This window comes from Mustela nigripes, chromosome 3, assembly GCF_022355385.1.
Source record: "Mustela nigripes isolate SB6536 chromosome 3, MUSNIG.SB6536, whole genome shotgun sequence".
In the NCBI taxonomy this organism is placed as follows: domain Eukaryota; kingdom Metazoa; phylum Chordata; class Mammalia; order Carnivora; family Mustelidae; genus Mustela; species Mustela nigripes.
This window is the reverse complement of record NC_081559.1, coordinates 55,834,020-55,853,674: the sequence shown is the minus strand read 5'-3', so window position 1 is coordinate 55,853,674 and position 19,655 is coordinate 55,834,020. Positions and strand designations below refer to the sequence as shown.

At 34.0% G+C, this 19,655-nt stretch overlaps 1 protein-coding gene across 19 annotated transcripts in view; it reads left to right on the top strand.

The window, feature by feature from the left end:
- The window catches only part of BAZ2B (bromodomain adjacent to zinc finger domain 2B), a 313,348-nt gene that overhangs the window by 196,338 nt on the left and 97,355 nt on the right, over positions 1-19,655 (top strand). For 13 of the 19 annotated variants that reach the window (XM_059394021.1, XM_059394020.1, XM_059394019.1 and 10 more), the window contains 7 exons: positions 6,672-6,872; positions 7,174-7,569; positions 12,406-13,012; positions 14,691-14,984; positions 16,180-16,240; positions 17,028-17,136; positions 17,399-17,500. In XM_059394021.1, coding sequence (XP_059250004.1) covers positions 6,672-6,872; positions 7,174-7,569; positions 12,406-13,012; positions 14,691-14,984; positions 16,180-16,240; positions 17,028-17,136; positions 17,399-17,500 — 1,770 coding nt within the window. The remainder of the gene's footprint in view (positions 1-6,671; positions 6,873-7,173; positions 7,570-12,405; positions 13,013-14,690; positions 14,985-16,179; positions 16,241-17,027; positions 17,137-17,398; positions 17,501-19,655) is intronic. The other 6 variants (XM_059394023.1, XM_059394017.1, XM_059394022.1 and 3 more) reach the window with 2 other exon arrangements.

Genomic DNA, 19,655 nt, shown 5'->3' with positions numbered 1-19,655 from the left:
GGTCATTCTGAGCCTTTAGATTTCCTCTTCCATATCATGCCAGAGAAGCTGTGACATTTTCATTTTATTAAATGTAGACCTCCACAGAGTCTGGGTTTCATGCATACGAGCAGGTAAGCTAGGATACCTCCAGCTACATGAACTGATATATTATATCCATACTTTCTCTTAAGTGCACCCATATTTACGAATTTGGTCTGCTCTCATTTGTAATTTCTTCTTGAGATAGGAGTCTTGGTTTATTTTGATTTAAAACTCCTGGTACCAGCTGCAAACATTTTGGGAATAAAGATAATAACTAGGGCAGCATCTTCTCATCTCTAAATTCTGTAAAAACCACATTGAAGGCCTGGTTTTCTGGGGGAGCAGAGTCCGCGCACATCCTTTTCTTCACCATCTCAGTTATAATATCAAGGAGCTTGTCTCTTCCCCATTGCCTTTACTTGCCTCCTTTGTTTTAGATCATTTGACCCAAAAAGTCCGAGTATTTCTGATCTTTCTATTCTTCTTCTTTTTTTTAAAGATTTTATTTATTTACTTGACAGAGAGAGATCACAAGTAGGCAAGGAAGGCAGGCAGAGAGAGAGAGTGGAGGAAGCAGGCTCCCCGCAGAGCAGAGAGCCTGGTGCGGAACTCGATTCCACACCCTGAGATCACAACCCAACCCCGAAGGCAGAGGCCCAACCCACTGAGCCACCCAGGCGCCCCTCTGATCTTTCTATTCTTTTCTATTGAATCTGTGTGTCTATTTCTGTGGCAGTACCACACTGTTTTGATTATTACAGCTTTGTAGTAGAACTTGAGATCTGAAATTGTGATACCTCTAGCTGTGTTCTTCTTTTTCAAGAATGGTTTGGCTATTCAAAGTCTTATGGTTCCATATAAATTTTAGTATTATTTGTTCTGGTTCTGTGAAAAATATTGTTGGTATTTTGATAGAGATTGCATTAAATCTATAGATAGCTTGGGTAGTATGGACATTTTAACAGCATTGGTTCTTTCAGTACATGAGCATGGAATATCTTTCCATTTGTTTGTATCATCTTCAATTTCTTTCATCAGTGTTTTGTAGTTTTCAGAGTACAGGTCTTTTACCTCCTTAGTTTATTCCTGGGTATTTTATTATTTTTGGTGCAATCACTCCAAAGGGGATGTTTTCTTAATTTCTCTTCCTGCTACTTCACTATTAGTGTGTAGAAGTATAGCGGTTTTCTGTAGATTAGTTTTGTATCTTGCAACTTTACTGAACTCCTTAATTAGTTCTAGTAGTTTTGTGGTGAAGTGTTTAGGGTTTTCTATGTATAATATCATGTCATCTGCAAATAGTGGCACTTTTACTTCTTCCTTATCAATTTGGATGCTTCTTATGTATTTTTTTTTCTTATGTGATTGCTATTGGCTAGGACTTCCAATACAATGTTAAATAAAAGTGATGAGCGTGGACAGCCTTATCTTGTTCCCAATCTTAGAGGAAAAGCTCTTTTTCACCATTGAGTATGATATTAGCCATGCATTTTTTATATATGGCATTTATTACGTTGTAATATGGTCCCTGTAAACCTATTTTGTTGAAGGTTTTTATCATGAATGTATGTTGTATGAATTTTATAAATCTATTGAGATAGCCATATGGTTTTTATCCTTTTCGTTATCAGTGTGATGTAGCACATTGATTGCTTTGTGAACATTGTATTACCCTTGTTTCTGGAATAAATTCCAATTGATTGTGGTGAGTGACTTTTTAAATTCAGTTTGCTAATATTTTGTTGATTTTTGCATATATGTTCATCAGAGATATTGACCTGTAGTGTGTGTGTGTGTGTGTGTGTGTGTTTTGTAGTGTCTTTACCTGGCTTTGGTAGCAGGGTAATGGTCTCACACAATGAATCTCAAAGCTTTACTTCCTCTTCTAATATTTGGAAGAATTTGAAAGAACACTTAATTTTTACTTTTTTAAATGAACTTTTTTAGTTTGTTTAGATTTATTTATTTGACAGAGAGAGAGATCACAAGTAAGCAGAGAGGCAGGCAGAGAAAGAGGGGGAAGCAGGATCCCCACCGAGCAGAGAGCCTGATGGGGGGCTTGATCCCAGGACCCCAGGACCATGACCTGAGCCAAAGGCAGAGGCTTTAACCCACTGACCCATCCAGGCACCCTGAAAGAACACTTATTAACTCTGCTTTCTTTCTTTCTCTCTCTCTTTATTTTTATTATTTTTATTATGTTATGTTAGTCATCATACAGTGTATCATTAGTTTTTGATGTAGTGTTGCATGAAAAATAGGTATTAATTCTTCTTAAATGTTCGGTAGAATTCATCTGTGAAGCCATCATGTCTTGGACTTTTGTTTGTTGGGAGATTTTTTTTTTTATTAACATATAATGTGTTATTTGCTTCAGGGGTACAGGTCTGTGAATCATCAGTCTTAACACAATTCACAGCACTTACCATAGCACATACCCTCCCCATTGTCCATCACCCAGTTACCCCATACCCCTGACCCCCCCTCCCCTCCAGCAACCCTCAGTCTCTTATGGTTTGTCTCCCTACCCGGTCCCATCTTGTTTCACTTTTTCCCCGGCTTTCCGTATGATCCTCTGCCTTGTTTCTCACATTCCTCATATCAGTGAGATCATATGATTATTGTCTTTCTCTGATTGACTTATTTTGCTTAGCATAATACCCTCTAGTTCCATCCACATTATTGCATATTATTGCAAATTGCAAGATTTGGGGGTGTTTTGACGGCTGCATAGTATTCCATTGTGTATATATACCACAACTTTTTTATCCATTCATCTTTTGATGGACATCTAGGCTCTTTCCATAGTTTGGCTATTGTGGACATTGCTGCTATAAACATTCGGATGCACGTGCCCCTTCAGATCACTACATTTGTATCTTTAGGATATATACCCAATAGTGCAATCGCTGGGTCATAGGGTAGCTGTATTTTCGACTTTTTGAGGAAACTCTATTCGAGTTTTTGATTATCGACTCAATTTTATTGCTATTAGTTCAGTCTCTTCACATTTTCTATTTCTTCCTGATTCAATTTTGTAAGATTATATGTGTCGGGGAATTTATCCATTTCTTCTAGGTTGTCCAGTTTGTTGGTATATAATTTTTCATAATATTCTTTTATAATCTTTGTATTTCTGTGGTGTTGTTATTTATCATCCTTTATTTTCTATTTTATTTAATTGTGTCCTCTCTTATTTCCTTGATGAGTCTGGCTTAAAGTTTTATCAGTTTTATTTATCTTTTCAAAGAACCAGCTCCTGGTTTCATTGATCTGATCTAATAATCTTTAAGTTGCTATTTCATTTATTTATGCTCTTATCATTATTATTTTCATTCTTTTACTAACTTTGAGCTTTGTTGGTTCTTCTTCTAGTTTCTTTTGGTGTAAGGTTTGGTTGTTTATATGAGATTTTTCTTCTTCCTTTAGGTATACCTGTATTGCTACAAACTTTCCTCTTGAAAATATTTTGCTGCATCTTAAAGATTTGGGATTGTTGTCTTTTCATTTATCTCCATTTATTTTTTTATTTCCTTTGTTATTTCTTGATTGATCTATTCATTGTTTCCTGGTGTGTTAGTTAGCCTCCATGTAATAGTGTGTTTTCCCATTTTTTTCTTGTGTTTGATTTCTAATTTCCTGCTGTTGTGGCTGGAAAAGATACATGATATAATTTCAGTTTTCCTGAATTTATTGAGACTTATTCTGTGGCCTAACATGTTATCTTTTCTGGAGAACATTCCATGTGTACTTGAAAGAATGTGTATTCTGCTGTTTGGGGATGGATGTACCTCTTAGAAATAGTGCTAAAATATAGTAAGATCTGAAATCCCCACTGCCTTCACAGTGTATTAGGCATTGAGCAAGATTTCAGAAGCATGCATATGAAATAGATCCTGTCCTTAGTTCTGATAAGAAGTCTACACTGACATTTCTAAATAAAATCAATGCTGTTAAAGGAAAAAATATTTCATGTAGCAGGGACTAAAAATGTACATAGGCACCTCTTTAATGATGTAAAAGGTGGATTCTCAGATACCATGATTGTGTCTATAGACATGTATGTTGAAATGACACTAGAAAAAGACTGGTTATCAAAGTAAGAGATTTTAGAACCTTAATTTTCAGAAAAAGAACACCTTTGAATAATACATTATGAGGCATGAATTTGTGATAGTAGGTTGTCAAGTAAAATGGAGATAAGGGACATTGGAACTAAGGGGAAAAATCATTCTTTTTTTTTTTTTTAGCCAATATTTTTCAGTTTTAAAGCTTTTCATTTTTATTTTTATTAATTTATTTTTTTAAAGATTTATTTGTATTAAAGAGAGACAGAGCATGCAAGTGGAAGGAAGATCAGAGGGAGAAGGGGAGAGAGAATCTCAAGCAGACTCACCACTGAGCATGGAGCATGACTTGGGGCTCATTCCCATTACCCATGAGATTACCCCCTGAGCCGAAATCACAAGTAGATGCTTAACCAATTGAGCCACTCAGGTGCCCTTTAAAATCTTTTTAAATTAAAACATTGATTGCTTAGGTAACCCTTTTTATGAGTAGTTTGAAAAAATGTTCTTCATTTAATTTTGATAATTCCTCCTGGGGGTTGCTATCTTAGTAGTGTGCATCGAAAATCAATGATGAAGGCGAATTCCCTCATATACAATGCATGCATATTTACAATAAAGGTAGATATTTAAATTAAAGTACATCACAGACAAAAATACACACACAGCCTGTTGGGGGGCGGGGGACAACTGTTCAACTTTGAAAAAGTTCCACTCCTCCGTTAACCTCTATTAAAACCCAGAGTGGTAACTTCAATTTAGACTCTTCATGATTTTCATAATCTTGCTATACATGCTTAGAAACCCACAACAGATTTTGGTACAATGAAGATTTTTCTCTGCCAAATAAATGGTAGGCTTAATGTTATTATATTGTTAGTATTTTGTTTTTATAGTAATATTATATTGTTACTATTGTTTCTCTTTAATCTCTACTTTGGTCTTTTTCATCCTGTGATACCCACACTATTCCAGGTCAGTTTCTCATCACTCTGCTTTACTGTGAAGGAAAGATACATAGTTCCAGGAATGATGGTTACTATTAATCTGGATTATTTAGGGTGTGTCTCTGGAGGAAACATTATGGTCACTAGTTTGGAACAGTTAACACGGGTTACCATTGCAAGGAGAATATAACAGGACTGATTCTCTTCACTCATGCATTTCATTTCATTTAAATCAAACTTCATAAAACACAAAGGAAAGAGTCCTAATTTGAAATCAATAACTATCACTTCAAGTTGGCTTCTTTTTGTGGAAGTGTATTAACGTCTTTCATCCCCAACTCATTAGTCATGACAGGCCGTACTTCTGTTAAGACCATAACTTTTGTAACTCATTGCTTTTGTAATTTGTTGCTGCTTTTTCTATATTTTGTTCTTTATTTTATCTGTCAGTGAATCCTATTGAAATGTTCCTATGTAACTTTGGATTATACTCAATCCTATTGCTCCATCATGTCAGTATTTCTCCTTTTTAGTCTTCCTATTGGCAGAGTTTTAACTTTTCCATTGTTATATATTTATTTAGTCATAATTCATCTAATGATCTTTCCTCCTCTTTATCCACTACCATGGTCTAATATTTTTTAATGATTTATTCATGTAGTTAAAAAAGAGAGGGGGAGGAGGCAGAGGGGGAGAAAGAATCTCAAGCAGACTTTCCACTAAGTGAGGAGCTGCACTCAGGGTTTGATCTCATGACCCTGAGATCATGACCTGACCCAAAATCAAGATTCGGAGGCTTGACTGACTGAACCACACAGCCACCCCTACTACTGTCTGTTATTTAAACACAGAATTTTTTTTTTTTAATGTGACCCAATGTCACTTTCTACCAATTTTGGATTTTCTTTTTCCTGTACAGCCTTAAATATTGCAGAAATTAATATCTCTCTTTATCATATTTTCTATCTTTCCTGAAGTAAAATATTAAAAAATTAAATTCATTGCTAAAGCAGCCCTTAAGTCCTTTGCTACTTATTTTATCTTCTCTCTACTTCTTATTACATATGAAATTGTTTGCTTTCATATTAGTCATTTGTCTACTCTTCCACCATCTGCACTAGAATACAAGTTTCTTGAAGGCAAGGACTCTGTCTTAGATATCATTGTTGTCCAGCACCTAGAAGGTGTCTTTGGTATGTTATGTGTAAATATTTGGTTATTGACTCACTATGCACATAAAAAAGAAGACTAAACTTAAATATAGAACTTCAGTGTCTATAACCTTTATCATAACTGGAATTATAATTTCATAAATTGCTCTTTTTAGTCTGCCATACATTTTGAAGCATTGAAGTCACATGAATAGATCTACATATATACTATATCAATGTTTCTAATGTTCTCTACATAACAGAGCCTGTACTTTTTATTGGAGAATTCCTATCATATAAGTTATTTGGATCTGTTTGTTGAATAATTACCCGTGCAACGTGTGTCTTTTCTCTTTTTTCTAAAATGCCATTTTGAGATGGAAATATCACTTGAAAATTAAAACTTGCTTGAACTTAAATTTCTTACTGAACTTTGAATTTTTCCGAAAATAAAGTCTTGCTAAAAACTTGTCTTTATCCAGAAACCAAGGAAGAAAACTATGGAAAGTTCTAGCAACAGTGATAGTGATTCGGGCACGTCATCAGACACCTCAAGTGAAGGCATTAGTAGTAGTGATTCAGATGATCTAGAGGAAGATGAAGAAGAAGATCAAAGTATTGAAGAAAGTGAAGATGATGATTCTGATTCAGAGAGTGAAGCACAACATAAAAGTAACAACCAGGTATAAATAATTTATTGGAAGTATCACATAGTATTCCTATTCAGGAATTAACTGGTTTATCTTGACTCTCAAAGTCTATAATGTTTAAAGGTAATCATGTCCTTAGTTTTTAACATTTGCACAAGAAAGGAGATGGAGAAACATTTTTAAAGGGACATTTGGTATACTTTTTAGTGAGCTTTATATAACTATTATAAATCATTAGCACTTTTTAGAGTACCTTTTTTCTCCCAAGTTTTACTGTTTGATATTCTTTGTTTTAATGGATACTGAGAAGTTGCCTTTTTATTTTTATTTACAGGTGCTATTACATGGTATTTCAGACCCAAAAGCAGATGGACAGAAAGCAACTGAAAAAGCCCAGGAAAAAAGAATACACCAGCCATTACCTCTTGTGTCTGAATCCCAGACTCACTCATCATTCCAATCCCAGCAGAAGCAGCCTCAGGTTTTGTCACAGCAGCTTCCATTTATTTTCCAAAGCTCTCAGGCAAAGGAGGAATCTGTGAACAAACACACAAGTGTAATACAGTCTACGGGATTGGTGTCCAATGTGAAACCTTTATCTTTGGTAAATCAAGCCAAAAAGGAAACTTACATGAAACTCATAGTTCCTTCTCCCGATGTACTTAAAGCAGGGAATAAAAATACCTCTGAAGAATCTAGTCCTTTGACCAGTGAAATGCGATCCAAACGGGTGAGTGAAAAATTATTTATAGAAGAATTTTATCATTAGAGAAAGAGCTCTTATATAGTCTTACAATATACAAGTTTAAATTAAATTCTGCTCTTATTTCCATACTTCATTAACTACCAGGAATAGAATTTGCACATCAGAAAACTAGATTTCTCTGATTTTATATTTACATATATATCTGCTTAGTATTTATTTGGCAACACAGTCGTGTCATTTTTTCCCCCAGGTATAATGATTTAGTAGTAAGGGGAGCAATATGTTTGGTTAAGATATACTTCACCATTACTTTTGTTTAAGATCAGTGTCCCAACTCCGGGCTCAATCTCACTACCCATGAGATGGACCTGAGCCAAAACAAAGAGTCAGACCTGTCAACTGACTGAGTCATCCAGGTGCCCCACCTTTTTCTTAAAGAATTTTTTAAATATTTATTTATTTATGTTAGAGAATTCCTTTGCTGTTCTTAACAAATTATATGAAATACAAAATAGTTTGAGGAATTTTATTTATACAAATACAGAATCACTAATCAGAGACTTTTTTCCTTCTCTTTATTTTCTTGCTATTGTATTTGTATTATTACAAAGTCTACATTCTTATGTCTAGTAGAATTCTAGTAATTAAATGACCAGTGCCTTTTATTCTAGAACCAATCTAAGTAGAGAAAATATATTATGTTTGAACACAGTATCCTGTCTGTTGATTACAAAAATTATCATTAGGATTCCTAATCATTAGATAATACTTGTACAGCTCCTGCTGTTTGCTATTGTTGTTTTAAGTGCTAAGCATGCATTTACAGACACTAACATCTGTACCTACTACTAATATTATAATGCCCATTTACAGACAATCAAATTGAAATTCATATAGTTTAAATCATTCCCCCAATATCACACTGCTAGTTAGTGATAGAGTTAGAATTCACATTTGGGTAGAGTAGCACTAGAATCCTTGTATGATATGCTGCCTTTCTTTCTAAAAAAATTTTACAGTGCCCTTGTCTATTAACTCTTATTTTGCTGTGAAGAATTTAAGAACAGGGTCAAAGTAAAAAAAAAGACTTGAAGAAGTATGGCTTTTTTGAGAATCTAAATGAATCATTCTCAAGCCCAAGTATACATTAGAATTACTTGGAAAACTTAAAAAAAATAAAAGAATAACACCTTAGAACCAATGAAATCAGGATATCTTGTGTTAAGACTAAGTAATTGCATATATCAAAAGCTTCCAAATGTATAGCCAGATTTGAGAATCTCTGATCTAAATGGAATGACCAGCTGGGTGTTGGACATTGGGGAGGGTATGTGCTATGATGAGCTCTGTAAATTGTGTAAGGCTGATGAATCACAGACCTGAAACAAAGAATACATTATATGTTAATAAAAGCATAAGGTAAAAAATAAAAAATAAATAAATGGAATGACCAATGGTATGCATTGCATATGGTAACTTATAATACACTGCTCAATCATAAGGAGGTATTATTATTGACTCTCCATAAGTAAATTATGCAAACTAAAAATTACATTGTTTGAGTTACTTTAATTTTTTATTAATGTGTATCCCACTTTAAGATAAATTATAGTGCGTACCATGAGTAACTTGCATTTTGAAGGGTTTCTCAATTTTCAAAGAGTTTCTTAAATGTTTCTTATTTGAAGAATTTTATATGACTGCCTATTAGAAAGTCACTTACTAAACACTTGCTTAATAAATGTAACCAACCTAGACTTCCTACACATATGAATTTATGTAATTCTTCCAAAATTGTGTGAGGTAAAGAAACTAAGATTTGGAGAAATTAAGGCACTTGCTAGCATCACAGAACAAGTAAAGAGCAGAAGGATTTTAAACAAAGGTCATCCTTATATCAAAGCCTATGATTAAGATGAAATAATTTTGTTTTTCTGAAGTGATAATGGTAGTTCATGGGAAATATTTTATTGAATGGATCTTCACATTAGACTCAACTCTAAATGACTTAATCTACTTTTCAGGGTACCTAGTGTTGAGTTAAAGTGTATTTTATAAATATTTTTCTTAATTGGCTTTCTTTATATGACAGATAACATATAGAATTTTGCTTTATTCTTATGATAGTCTCTATTTCATGTTACCTTCCATGTATCTGCCTCCTCAACTAGTCTGTGATTTTTTTTTTTAGTATTACCTAATCATTGGTTCTTTCCATATACTTATACTATAGACATTTAATTCAAATCAATATACATTAATTGGATTTATATACCAGTCGTGAGTTTCCTTTATCAAATTTTACCTAGAGGATTTTTTTTTGTGGACTGCAGAGACTTGGTAAGGGCTGGGGGAAGAAGAACTTGGAGGTAGGGGATTGTTTTAAACCTGTCTTCCCATACTTTTATCATCCAAGGGGCTGTCTAAGAACAGCAAGACATTTGCTGCTGTGCAGTTCTCAATTTTCTTCCTTCCTCCTTTTGATGTTCTACCCCCCAATATTAAAAAGCACAACATATTTGCTTTAAAAGAGTAACTGCTACTACTCTTTTGGTCTTTAGCTATTTTTGAAAATCTTAAGGTGTCAATATATGGAAAATGAGTCTTTAGAATTATGGAGTGAGAAGCAATTTCAGAAAATTAAAATATAAAACTCAAGGGCAAGGTTTTGTTTTCATGATTGTTTAGATTCTATGTATTTAGAAGGAAAACTTATTACCTATAAAAAAAAGAGTACAACATGATTATATGGTCATAATTTTGTTCTAAGAAATGAAAATATGCTAAATTTTTCTGCTGAAAACTTAAATCAGTATATATTAAATATGAAGGTAAGTGCATTATATATTTACTTATATATAATACACAATATTTCTGTTATATAAATATTAAGTAAAATTATGTTAATGTATTTTATATAAGAATTTTGCCTTAAAATTCTTTTTAAAAGGTAAACACAATTATTTAGCGTAAGTTTCCATATTTTATTCACTGAATAAATACTAATTAAGCACTTTCTTTTTGTGAAGCATTGCCTTAGGTATGAGTTATTATGTGACTGTCTTTGTTTACAAAGTGAAGTGATACACTAAAGATGTTAAATAAGATAAAGCAGTTTATATAGGAATTGCATACTGCTTATTAGTACTGCTACTGTAAAAGATTTAATACATAATTCTATATTGCATTCCATCTGCATGTATACTTCTGAAGTGCCCACCACAAATTTCTGCCTACTAGAGTGTTAAGAGCCCTGCTCCAAGCTGACAGCACTGTTGATTTTAATTTTAAGGCAACCATTTTCATTACATATTTTTCCTTCTGAAATTTAGTTGTATTTCTAGTAACTTAAAATACTTTAATCATTCTACTCAATTTTTTTTAATTTTTTTTAACGATTTTATTTATTTATTTGACAGTCAGAGATCAAAAGTAGGCAGAGAGAGGAAGGGAAGCAGGCTCCCTGCTGAGCAGAGAGCCCAATGCGGGGATCGATCCCAGGACCCTGAGACCATGACCTGAGCCAAAGGCAGAGGCTTAACACACTGAGCCACACAGTTGCCCCTCTGCTCAAGTTTTTATATATTAATTATATATATTTAATAAGGTTCATCTGATTTTATTATTTTCAAGAAGATTCTGAGAACCAAATAATATTTTGTTTCTTATGTACAGATGTAAATTTTATGGCTTAGTGGCTTACAAATCAGTTTTTTCCAAGAAAAATATAATTTTTCTAAACTGTTTTATTACACATTTTTCATTGCTAATGTGCTAAAGGCACTCTGAGGTAGATCCCACAGAATGTTGAGCCAGAAGTCCCAACAGTTCATATCATTTCTGCTGCAGACAGTACTGGGTAACAAATAGGGAGTTCAAAGGATAGATAGAGACAATGAGTGCTTCTGGCTGGAACAAACATGGAAGGCTTATTGGGTGTAATTTCGAAGAAGGAACAAGATTTCATCAGCTTGAGATTTGTAAGAGGAGGACGTTTTAATTAGTAATTTTTTAAAAAAAGATTTTATTTATTTACTTGACAGACAGAGACCACAAGTAGGCAGAGAGGCAGGCAGAGAGAGGAAGGGAAGCAGGCTCCCCGCTGAGCAGAGCCCAATGTGGGGCTCAATCCCAGGACCCTGGGATCATGACCTGAGCCGAAGGCAGAGGCTTTAACCCACAGAGCCACGCAGGCGCCCTAAGAGGAGGACGTTTTACACAGAGAAAATTATTATAGCAAAATGTGGAGGTAGTGAAAACATGACTTATACAGGGCATGACAAATAGTCCCGTTTGACTAGAAAGTTGTATTAGTGCCTATTTGAAAAGTCATTTGAGTATCAGAATTAAGTATTTAGGCTTTATAAAGTTGCTAATGAGAGAGGAAACAGTAAAGCTTTTAACCAAGGAGCTCATATAACAAAGTAAAGGCTTTAAATTGAGATTTATTGGCATTGGCATATTGCATATATTGGGATTTATGTGGGAAGAAAGGAGGTATGGCTTAAGTTTACATAATGTTTTAATGAGATAGGGATATGGCTGACTTGGAAGAGAGAAAAGTAAAAGATGTTTTTCGAGTTTCAAATTTAGGTTATTGAGACAGTGGGAGCAATAATAATGAGAGAGATCACTCAAGAAACCTATGTTTTGAGGGGAGAAAAGCCAATTGAATTTTAAACATATGTCTAGCCAAGATTCAGCAACCAACTAGTCATTACTGCCACTAATTCTAAGCACGTGCATATTATGATTTAAATTTGTATATGAGCAGCTGTTGTCAGATATAGAATGCAAATAAAAATAATCTTTGTTTTTATGGCACATTGTTGTTTTGTTTTTTAACTTATGTTTCAACAGGAACAATATAAACAGACATTCCCAGTGCAGTTAAAGAAACAAGAGTCATCCAAGAGCTTGAAGAAGGTTATTGCAGCTTTGTCAAATACAAAAGCAACCTCTAGTTCACCAGCACATCCAAAACAAACAGTAGAAAACAACCACCCTAATCCATTCTTGACAAATGCACTTTTAGGTAATCACCAACCAAATGGAGTTATTCAAAGTGTCATTCAAGAAGCTCCTCTAGCACTTACTACCAAAACTAAAATGCAGAGTAAGATTAATGAAAACATTGCTACTGCAAGTAGCTCTCCTTTTTCCTCACCTGTAAATTTGAGCACAACCGGGAGAAGGACCGCTGGCAATCAGACAACTGTGATACCCTCCGCCTCTCCCATAGTGCATCCTCAAGGGAAGGAAAAAGTGGTTAGCAATAATGTAAACACAGTAAAAACACAGCTTCACCCTCACCCTGCAAAATCTCTAGTGGAACAGTTTAGGGGAACAGATTCAGACATTCCCAGTAGTAAAGATTCTGAAGATTCAAACGAGGATGAAGAAGAAGATGACGAGGAAGAAGATGAGGAAGATGATGAAGATGATGAATCTGATGACAGCCAATCAGGTTATTTTCTATTTTAAAATTTGAAGTATTTATCTAAATGCTATGTGGACCAAAACAGTTAAAGGAGGTTCTTAGTTCACAGACCTGTAGTCATTGTCATTCCCTGAGTTTCACATAGCTATGAGCCTGTCCATAGTGAGCTGGTAAAATATTGGAGTGATTGAAATTGGAAATCCTGAGTTAAATTCTCAGCTTTGCTACTCATTTAACATTAAACAAATAAAAACTTTAAATGAATATAGATGATGCATAAATTAATAATGAACTTCACAAATTTGCTTAATTTTCATTTAATTCATGACCATTCATTTGTCCTTTCTTTTTCATCTCTTCTGCTACTTATTTAAATGTGTCAGTAGATATTTTGAATGAAGGATGTAAATTTGTAGTCAGTCATTTAGAAAGCACCAAAATCCTAAATCGCTATGAATTATCCATTAGGAACACAGAATTTATTTAATAACAAGTAGAGAGCTCCTTGATTTTATTTTGATTTGCTTTCTTGTTTTGCTTGTTTTTTTTAAAATTTCTTTCTGTTTTTCTTCCCATTAACTCTCCTCATTGTTCTACAGAAGATTGAATGCATAAAATATAAGATAACTTAAATTTTATATACAAAGGTGAAATACATATTATAAAAATATTTGGATTTGTTATGGTCAGCTACAAGTCCAGTGGTAAATTTTCTAGCTGTCAATATGAATAGGAAAATACAGTCAGTTATACAATTTAAAGTGTCTAACGTAGAAACAACCTACTTGCTCAGGGGGATAAGAACAAATTTTCCTAATAATATTTTTCTTGGGATTCCCATAAATACAACTTTGCATGATCAAGTTTGAATATCATTATTAATAACTTTCAAAGGCAATTTTTATAACAAATTTCAACATAGGCAGATGGTACTACACAAAACGTGATTCCACAAAAATTGTTATTCTGAGAACCTTTAAAATACATTGCAAGTATCAGACCTGTGTTTATCGAGTTTAATCCAGGAATAAATAATGCCCATCTATAGGAAGAGATGCATTTATAGGACTACATTCCTAGACCAAACTTAAATTGCTAAAACATTAAATGATCCCACATAATCATTTCTGCAACCTGGTCTTTTGTGAAGCCTAAGAAGCCTGATGAGGTCTTGCACTTAAATAAAATACAAGCCAGAAAAGCCAAGAATCTCTCAGGAAATGGTTTTCTTTTACCTCAAAGCCCACATGAAAAAAATGATGGTAGTTCCAGACTTTTCTTCCTTATACTGAACCTAGTATACTAGAAGTATACTAATAGCTTCTTAGGAAGCTATAGGAATCTATTAATTTAAAGAATCAATTCTATTCCCTCTATACCTTAGTTTCTCTATTAAATTAAAAATGATTTTGAAACCACTAAGCAGAACTCGTCATGTGAATAGTGTCATGTGAGAAGAACTGGTTTAGGATTAAAGTGTTGAGTAAAACCGATACTTTTAACAAAGGATTCTGAGAATTTCTAGTCTGCATACACTGTACTCAAGTAGCTTGTTAGATAGTAATTTTTACATGAACTCTTCAGGAGAGTCGCTCAGTTGAGTTCAATCACAGATGCTGATTCCTAAACTATTCCATTTAGATACAAACTGCAAATGTTGGTGATTATCTAGTTATAATATACAAATGCTTCTTTTACTTCCCAGAATCAGATAGTAATTCAGAATCAGATACAGAAGGATCAGAAGAAGATGATGATGATGATAAAGACCAAGATGAATCAGATAGTGATACTGAAGGAGAGAAAACTTCAATGAAACTGAATAAAACAACTTCCTCTGTCAAAAGCCCTTCCATCAGTCTCACAGCTCACTCAACACCTCGTAACCTCCACATAGCAAAAGCCCCAGGCTCTGCTCCTGCTGCCTTATGTTCTGAGTCCCAGTCACCTGCTTTTCTTGGCACACCTTCTTCCACACTTACTTCAAGTCCACACTCTGGTACCTACACTTTATTTTTATTATTGTAAAGTAGAAGTCAGACCATAGCAAGAATTCTTATTTATACAGTGTTCTGGGGATAACCTCATTGAAATCAAGTGTTACAGCTAGATTCAAGGTTGGCTAAGAAAGGTCAGCATGTATTTTCCAAGGATATGACCCATTACCATTTTTATTCTGTGCTTTCAGTTTAAGAACCTGGTTGGTGACAGACAGCTCTTGATTTCGAATATTTTCCGGCTTTTGTGTTAAGTTTATGTCTCTAGAATTTAGAATTTGACTAACAGTTGAGCTTTTTGTACTTGATTAAAGTGAGTTCCCTTGTTACTTAAGATACAGTTGCATATCTGCCCAACACATAGCCCAAAGGTCGTTTGAGTTAGCGAGTAGCATTATTATTTCATTAACATGCCACATCTTTTTTTTCTATTTGACCTTTTATAAACTTTTAGAGGTCTTTATTAAAAGTTTTTACATTAATATTCCAAAAGGACTTTTTGTTTCTGTTTCAATAGCTAAGAAAATATAGAGTTATATAGGACAATATCATGTTGCCTTACTTATTTCACGCTTTCTTAGAAATGTCTAGTTTTGCTTTCATTTGCCACAGACCAGTATGATATTCTACTAATTTAAGAAGCACATATTTGCATTTGTGAAACTTGGCTGTTGTCTATGAAGAATTTTGCGTACGATCATAATCCTATTCTTTTGTACTTTCGGTTGAAAGATCTAGTAGTAGTTTTGACTATGGATTTATATGAACATAGAAGTTATATTATTTTTAAGTGTGTGAGCCAGCTGTTGAAATTTTTCAGCATCTTAAAACTCATATTCTCAAAGAAAACAACCGTACCTGGTTTTCTGAAACCTCTATCTACAATTTTCCTCCTTCTTCTTTAGCTATTTCTTTAAATACAAATTGAGAGGAAAGCTATGTATTTTTACCTTCCACTGCATTTTCTTTAGAAAGACCAGTTATTCTGTCATGCAGCCCAAAGAAGAGAGAAAAAAAAAATCCTCTGTACAGTATGTTTTGTTGCACATCATCTAAAAGTAGCCTACGAGTTGCAGAAATACCTTAAGTAATTCAAGTTATTGAGATGTGTTATTTAAAGAAAAGTTTCAACACTATCAAAAACTTGTCTTCTATATAAACTAATCTTTTATGTTAACTGGATGAATTTTCTTGAAGGCACTTCCAAAAGAAGAAGAGTAACAGATGAGCGTGAACTGCGTATCCCTTTGGAATATGGGTATGCAAAATAAGACTTCTCTTTTTGCTTTGCTACCACATATTTATGTATGTTTGATTTCTCACTGTATCTCACTCTCTGCTAATTCATAAAAGAATTGAATATACTGCATAGTATTTATTAGAGCAGAAGAGCTAGAGTGAAGGGCAAAGAAGTTGATATGTCGGAAAACCGAAATTAAGGCTCACTGCAGCGTTTAGATGGGATCAGGCAGCCAGTGCAACTGGGGGGGGGGGGAAAGCAAGAGAAAATCATGTGGCAGAGGGGAGGGCAGAGACACAGTTAAGAGTATGAGAGGTTTTTGCAAAGATAGAACTAAAGGACAGTAAAAGTCACAGTGGGCAAAACTGGGGCACTTGAGCAGAGTGTGGCTAAAATGGACTAATTGGAACTGAGAAGTTTTACACTCGAAGTAGATGATCCTCAAGGAGCAGAGAGCCAGGTTTATGGCACTCTTTTCACCTAAAGCTTCTCAGATGTAAAAAATCATTACACATAGATACATGTTACTGAATTTGTCCGAATACCCAAAGGAATACCAGTGAATGATTTCTAAGAAATGTAATGGAGTTTAATATTTGTAACTTGAGACTGATTAATTTTTAGTGGAATCATGTAACTAAAAATCTAAATAACTTTAATGATAAATGTATCTGAGCTGTATGATTAGGGATTTGTATTTGTTTTATTTGTATTTTTTATGTTGTCTAAAAAGCATGTATTCTTAACTTTTTTAAAGCTTTCTTAAAACTAAATATGTTATAACCCTTATTTCTGTTATGTGTAGCTGGCAAAGAGAGACAAGAATAAGAAACTTTGGAGGGCGCCTTCAAGGAGAAGTAGCATATTATGCTCCATGTGGAAAGAAACTTAGGCAATACCCTGAAGTAATAAAGGTACATACTTTTCACCAAATAATATACATTTGGTGCCTATTAAGCATGTTTATGGAAAAAAGGTGCTCTCCTTTCTCAGATAAAGTTCCTTGATACAAAATATTCTCTTGTATGGGACTAAATGTACTTAACAATTGATCTTCTCTAAATCCATAGCCCCTTGATAGAATATACAAAACATTAGTATCCTGAAGAAAGCTCTACATCAAAGCTGGGTTGTAATTATTAAAACCTGAAGTGGAAAAATATGTGATTTTTTCAGTATCTCAGCAGAAATGGAATAATGGATATCTCAAGGGACAATTTCAGCTTCAGTGCAAAAATAAGAGTGGGTGACTTCTATGAAGCCAGAGATGGACCGCAGGTATCCACTTTTTAAAAAGTATAGTCTTTAAACCAAAAAGTAGTACCATAACCTAAATGAAGTAAATTTCACTACACTCTGAAGCATTGCCTTTTGTTAGTTGATTCGTATAGCTATACATATAACTTTGTGGTTAACACTCACCAAGGCCTCAATATACTATATTCCAGTAACAAGGAGCTTTGACATAATAGATGTCTTTTTCAAGTTTTTTAAGTCAATATTTTCCTGTTTATTTATTTTGTCAACAATTTTACAGTTTATACAGGTATAAAAGTATCTGCATGTTCCCGTGAAATATAGAAAAACATTAGTTCCCTGAAAGGTAAACTAATTTAAAGGTAAATTAATTTGAATAGTGAAAATATGTTGTTAGAAGTCAGTCCAAAGGGGAATAAATATGCCTTAGTTTTATGGAAGGATCTTGTCCATCTGATTATGCCCATGCTACATGATCCATTGTCACAGTGTGGTAATTTGAAGTGAGGGAAGTTTCCTTAATATTAGGTGAGTGAAATTTCTGCTTTTTACAGAAATTGAATTTTTGAGTTAATTGTATGGATTTCTGAAAATATCACCACAACTCCCTTTTTGCCCATGGGTTAAGTATACAACCTGACCAATCAGCACAAAGAACCCACCAGAGACATTTCATTTCCTGCGTGTTTCCTGTAGGATTTTGCTTTTGTTTCTTACTTGGATTCAGCTGCATAGCTTATTATTCCCTTTAACGTTATCAGCTCCATTGAAAGAGGACCTAGTTAAGGAGTGAGGAGACCTAGATTGTTGTTAATCTATGAAATAGACTTTGTGAATTCAAACATCAAAATAATGCCTCCTTTTCCTTCAGTTTCCTAATCTGCAAAGTAAAGACTATAATAATTTTACTTCTGCCTCATAGGATTATGGTAAAGTTAAAATGAGATCATATGCTTGAACATACTTCAAAAGATTAAATTGCTCAGCCAACTGAAGTTGATATTTTCTCTCTTGATTGGATCTTTCTTTCTTTTGGCCTATTATAATGCATAGAAAGAAATGTTTTCTGTAATAAATATTTTCTAGTTTGAATTGGCAGGTTCTTCCATCTTATCTTACCCTCTAATTTTATAGTTAGAGAAATAAAAAAAGGCCTTCCTAATTCTGCAGGAGGTTTTTTTTTTGAGACCTCAAACATTAAGGGAATTTTCCAAGATCACACAATCTTAACCAGGCAGAGACATAACTAGAACTTGGGTTTCTTTTTTTTTTTTTTAAGATTTTATTTATTTATTTTACAGGGAGAGATCACAAGCAGGCAGAGAGGCAGGCAGAGAAAGAGGAGGAAGCAGGCTCCCCGCCGAGCAAAGAGCCTGATGCGGGGCTCGATCCCAGGACCCTGAGATCATGACCCAAGCCGAAGGCAGTGGCCCAACCCACTGAGCCACCCAGGCGCCCTAGAACTTGGGTTTCTAACAGTGTTCTTTTATCTTCACCATATAACCCATTTTCATTATTATTCATGACTTTTTAAGGAACAAGTTATGTCCAGTTCTACTAGTTTCTTTCCTGGTAATTCTAAAATGCTAAAATATATTTCTCGGAGGCTCAGCTTCTTTATTGAAATATTTTCTAGGATTTTTCTCTGTTTATTTTTTAAACTTAAAAAAATTTTTTAAGGCACCTGGGTAGCTCAGTCGGTTAAGCGTCTGCCTTCAGCTCAGGTCATGATCCCAGGGTCCTGGGATTGAGTCCACATCAGGCTCCCTGCTCAACAAGGAGTTGGTTTCTCCCTCTCCATCTGCCTCTTTCCCCATTGACGTTCTTTTGCTCTCAGTCTCTGTCTCTTTTGCTCTCAAATAAATACAATCTTTGAAAAAAAATTTTTTAATGATTTATTTATAAAAAAAATTTTAAACGTACACTAAATCTGTTGTCAAATAGATCCTCAGAATTTGTTATTATACCCACTTCCATATATACTGGATCAGTTTTGTAACAGAAAAGTTAGAAGATAATAATTTTATTTAAAATTCTGACATTTTTTAATCTTTGACTCATGGTATAAATCCTGACTTGTTTTATTTATGCCAAAGATATCCTTATGTTTTAAAGTTGAATAGATTTTTGTTCTGAGAGGAAAGCTAATTGCTGTTCAATATATAAAGGATTTTTA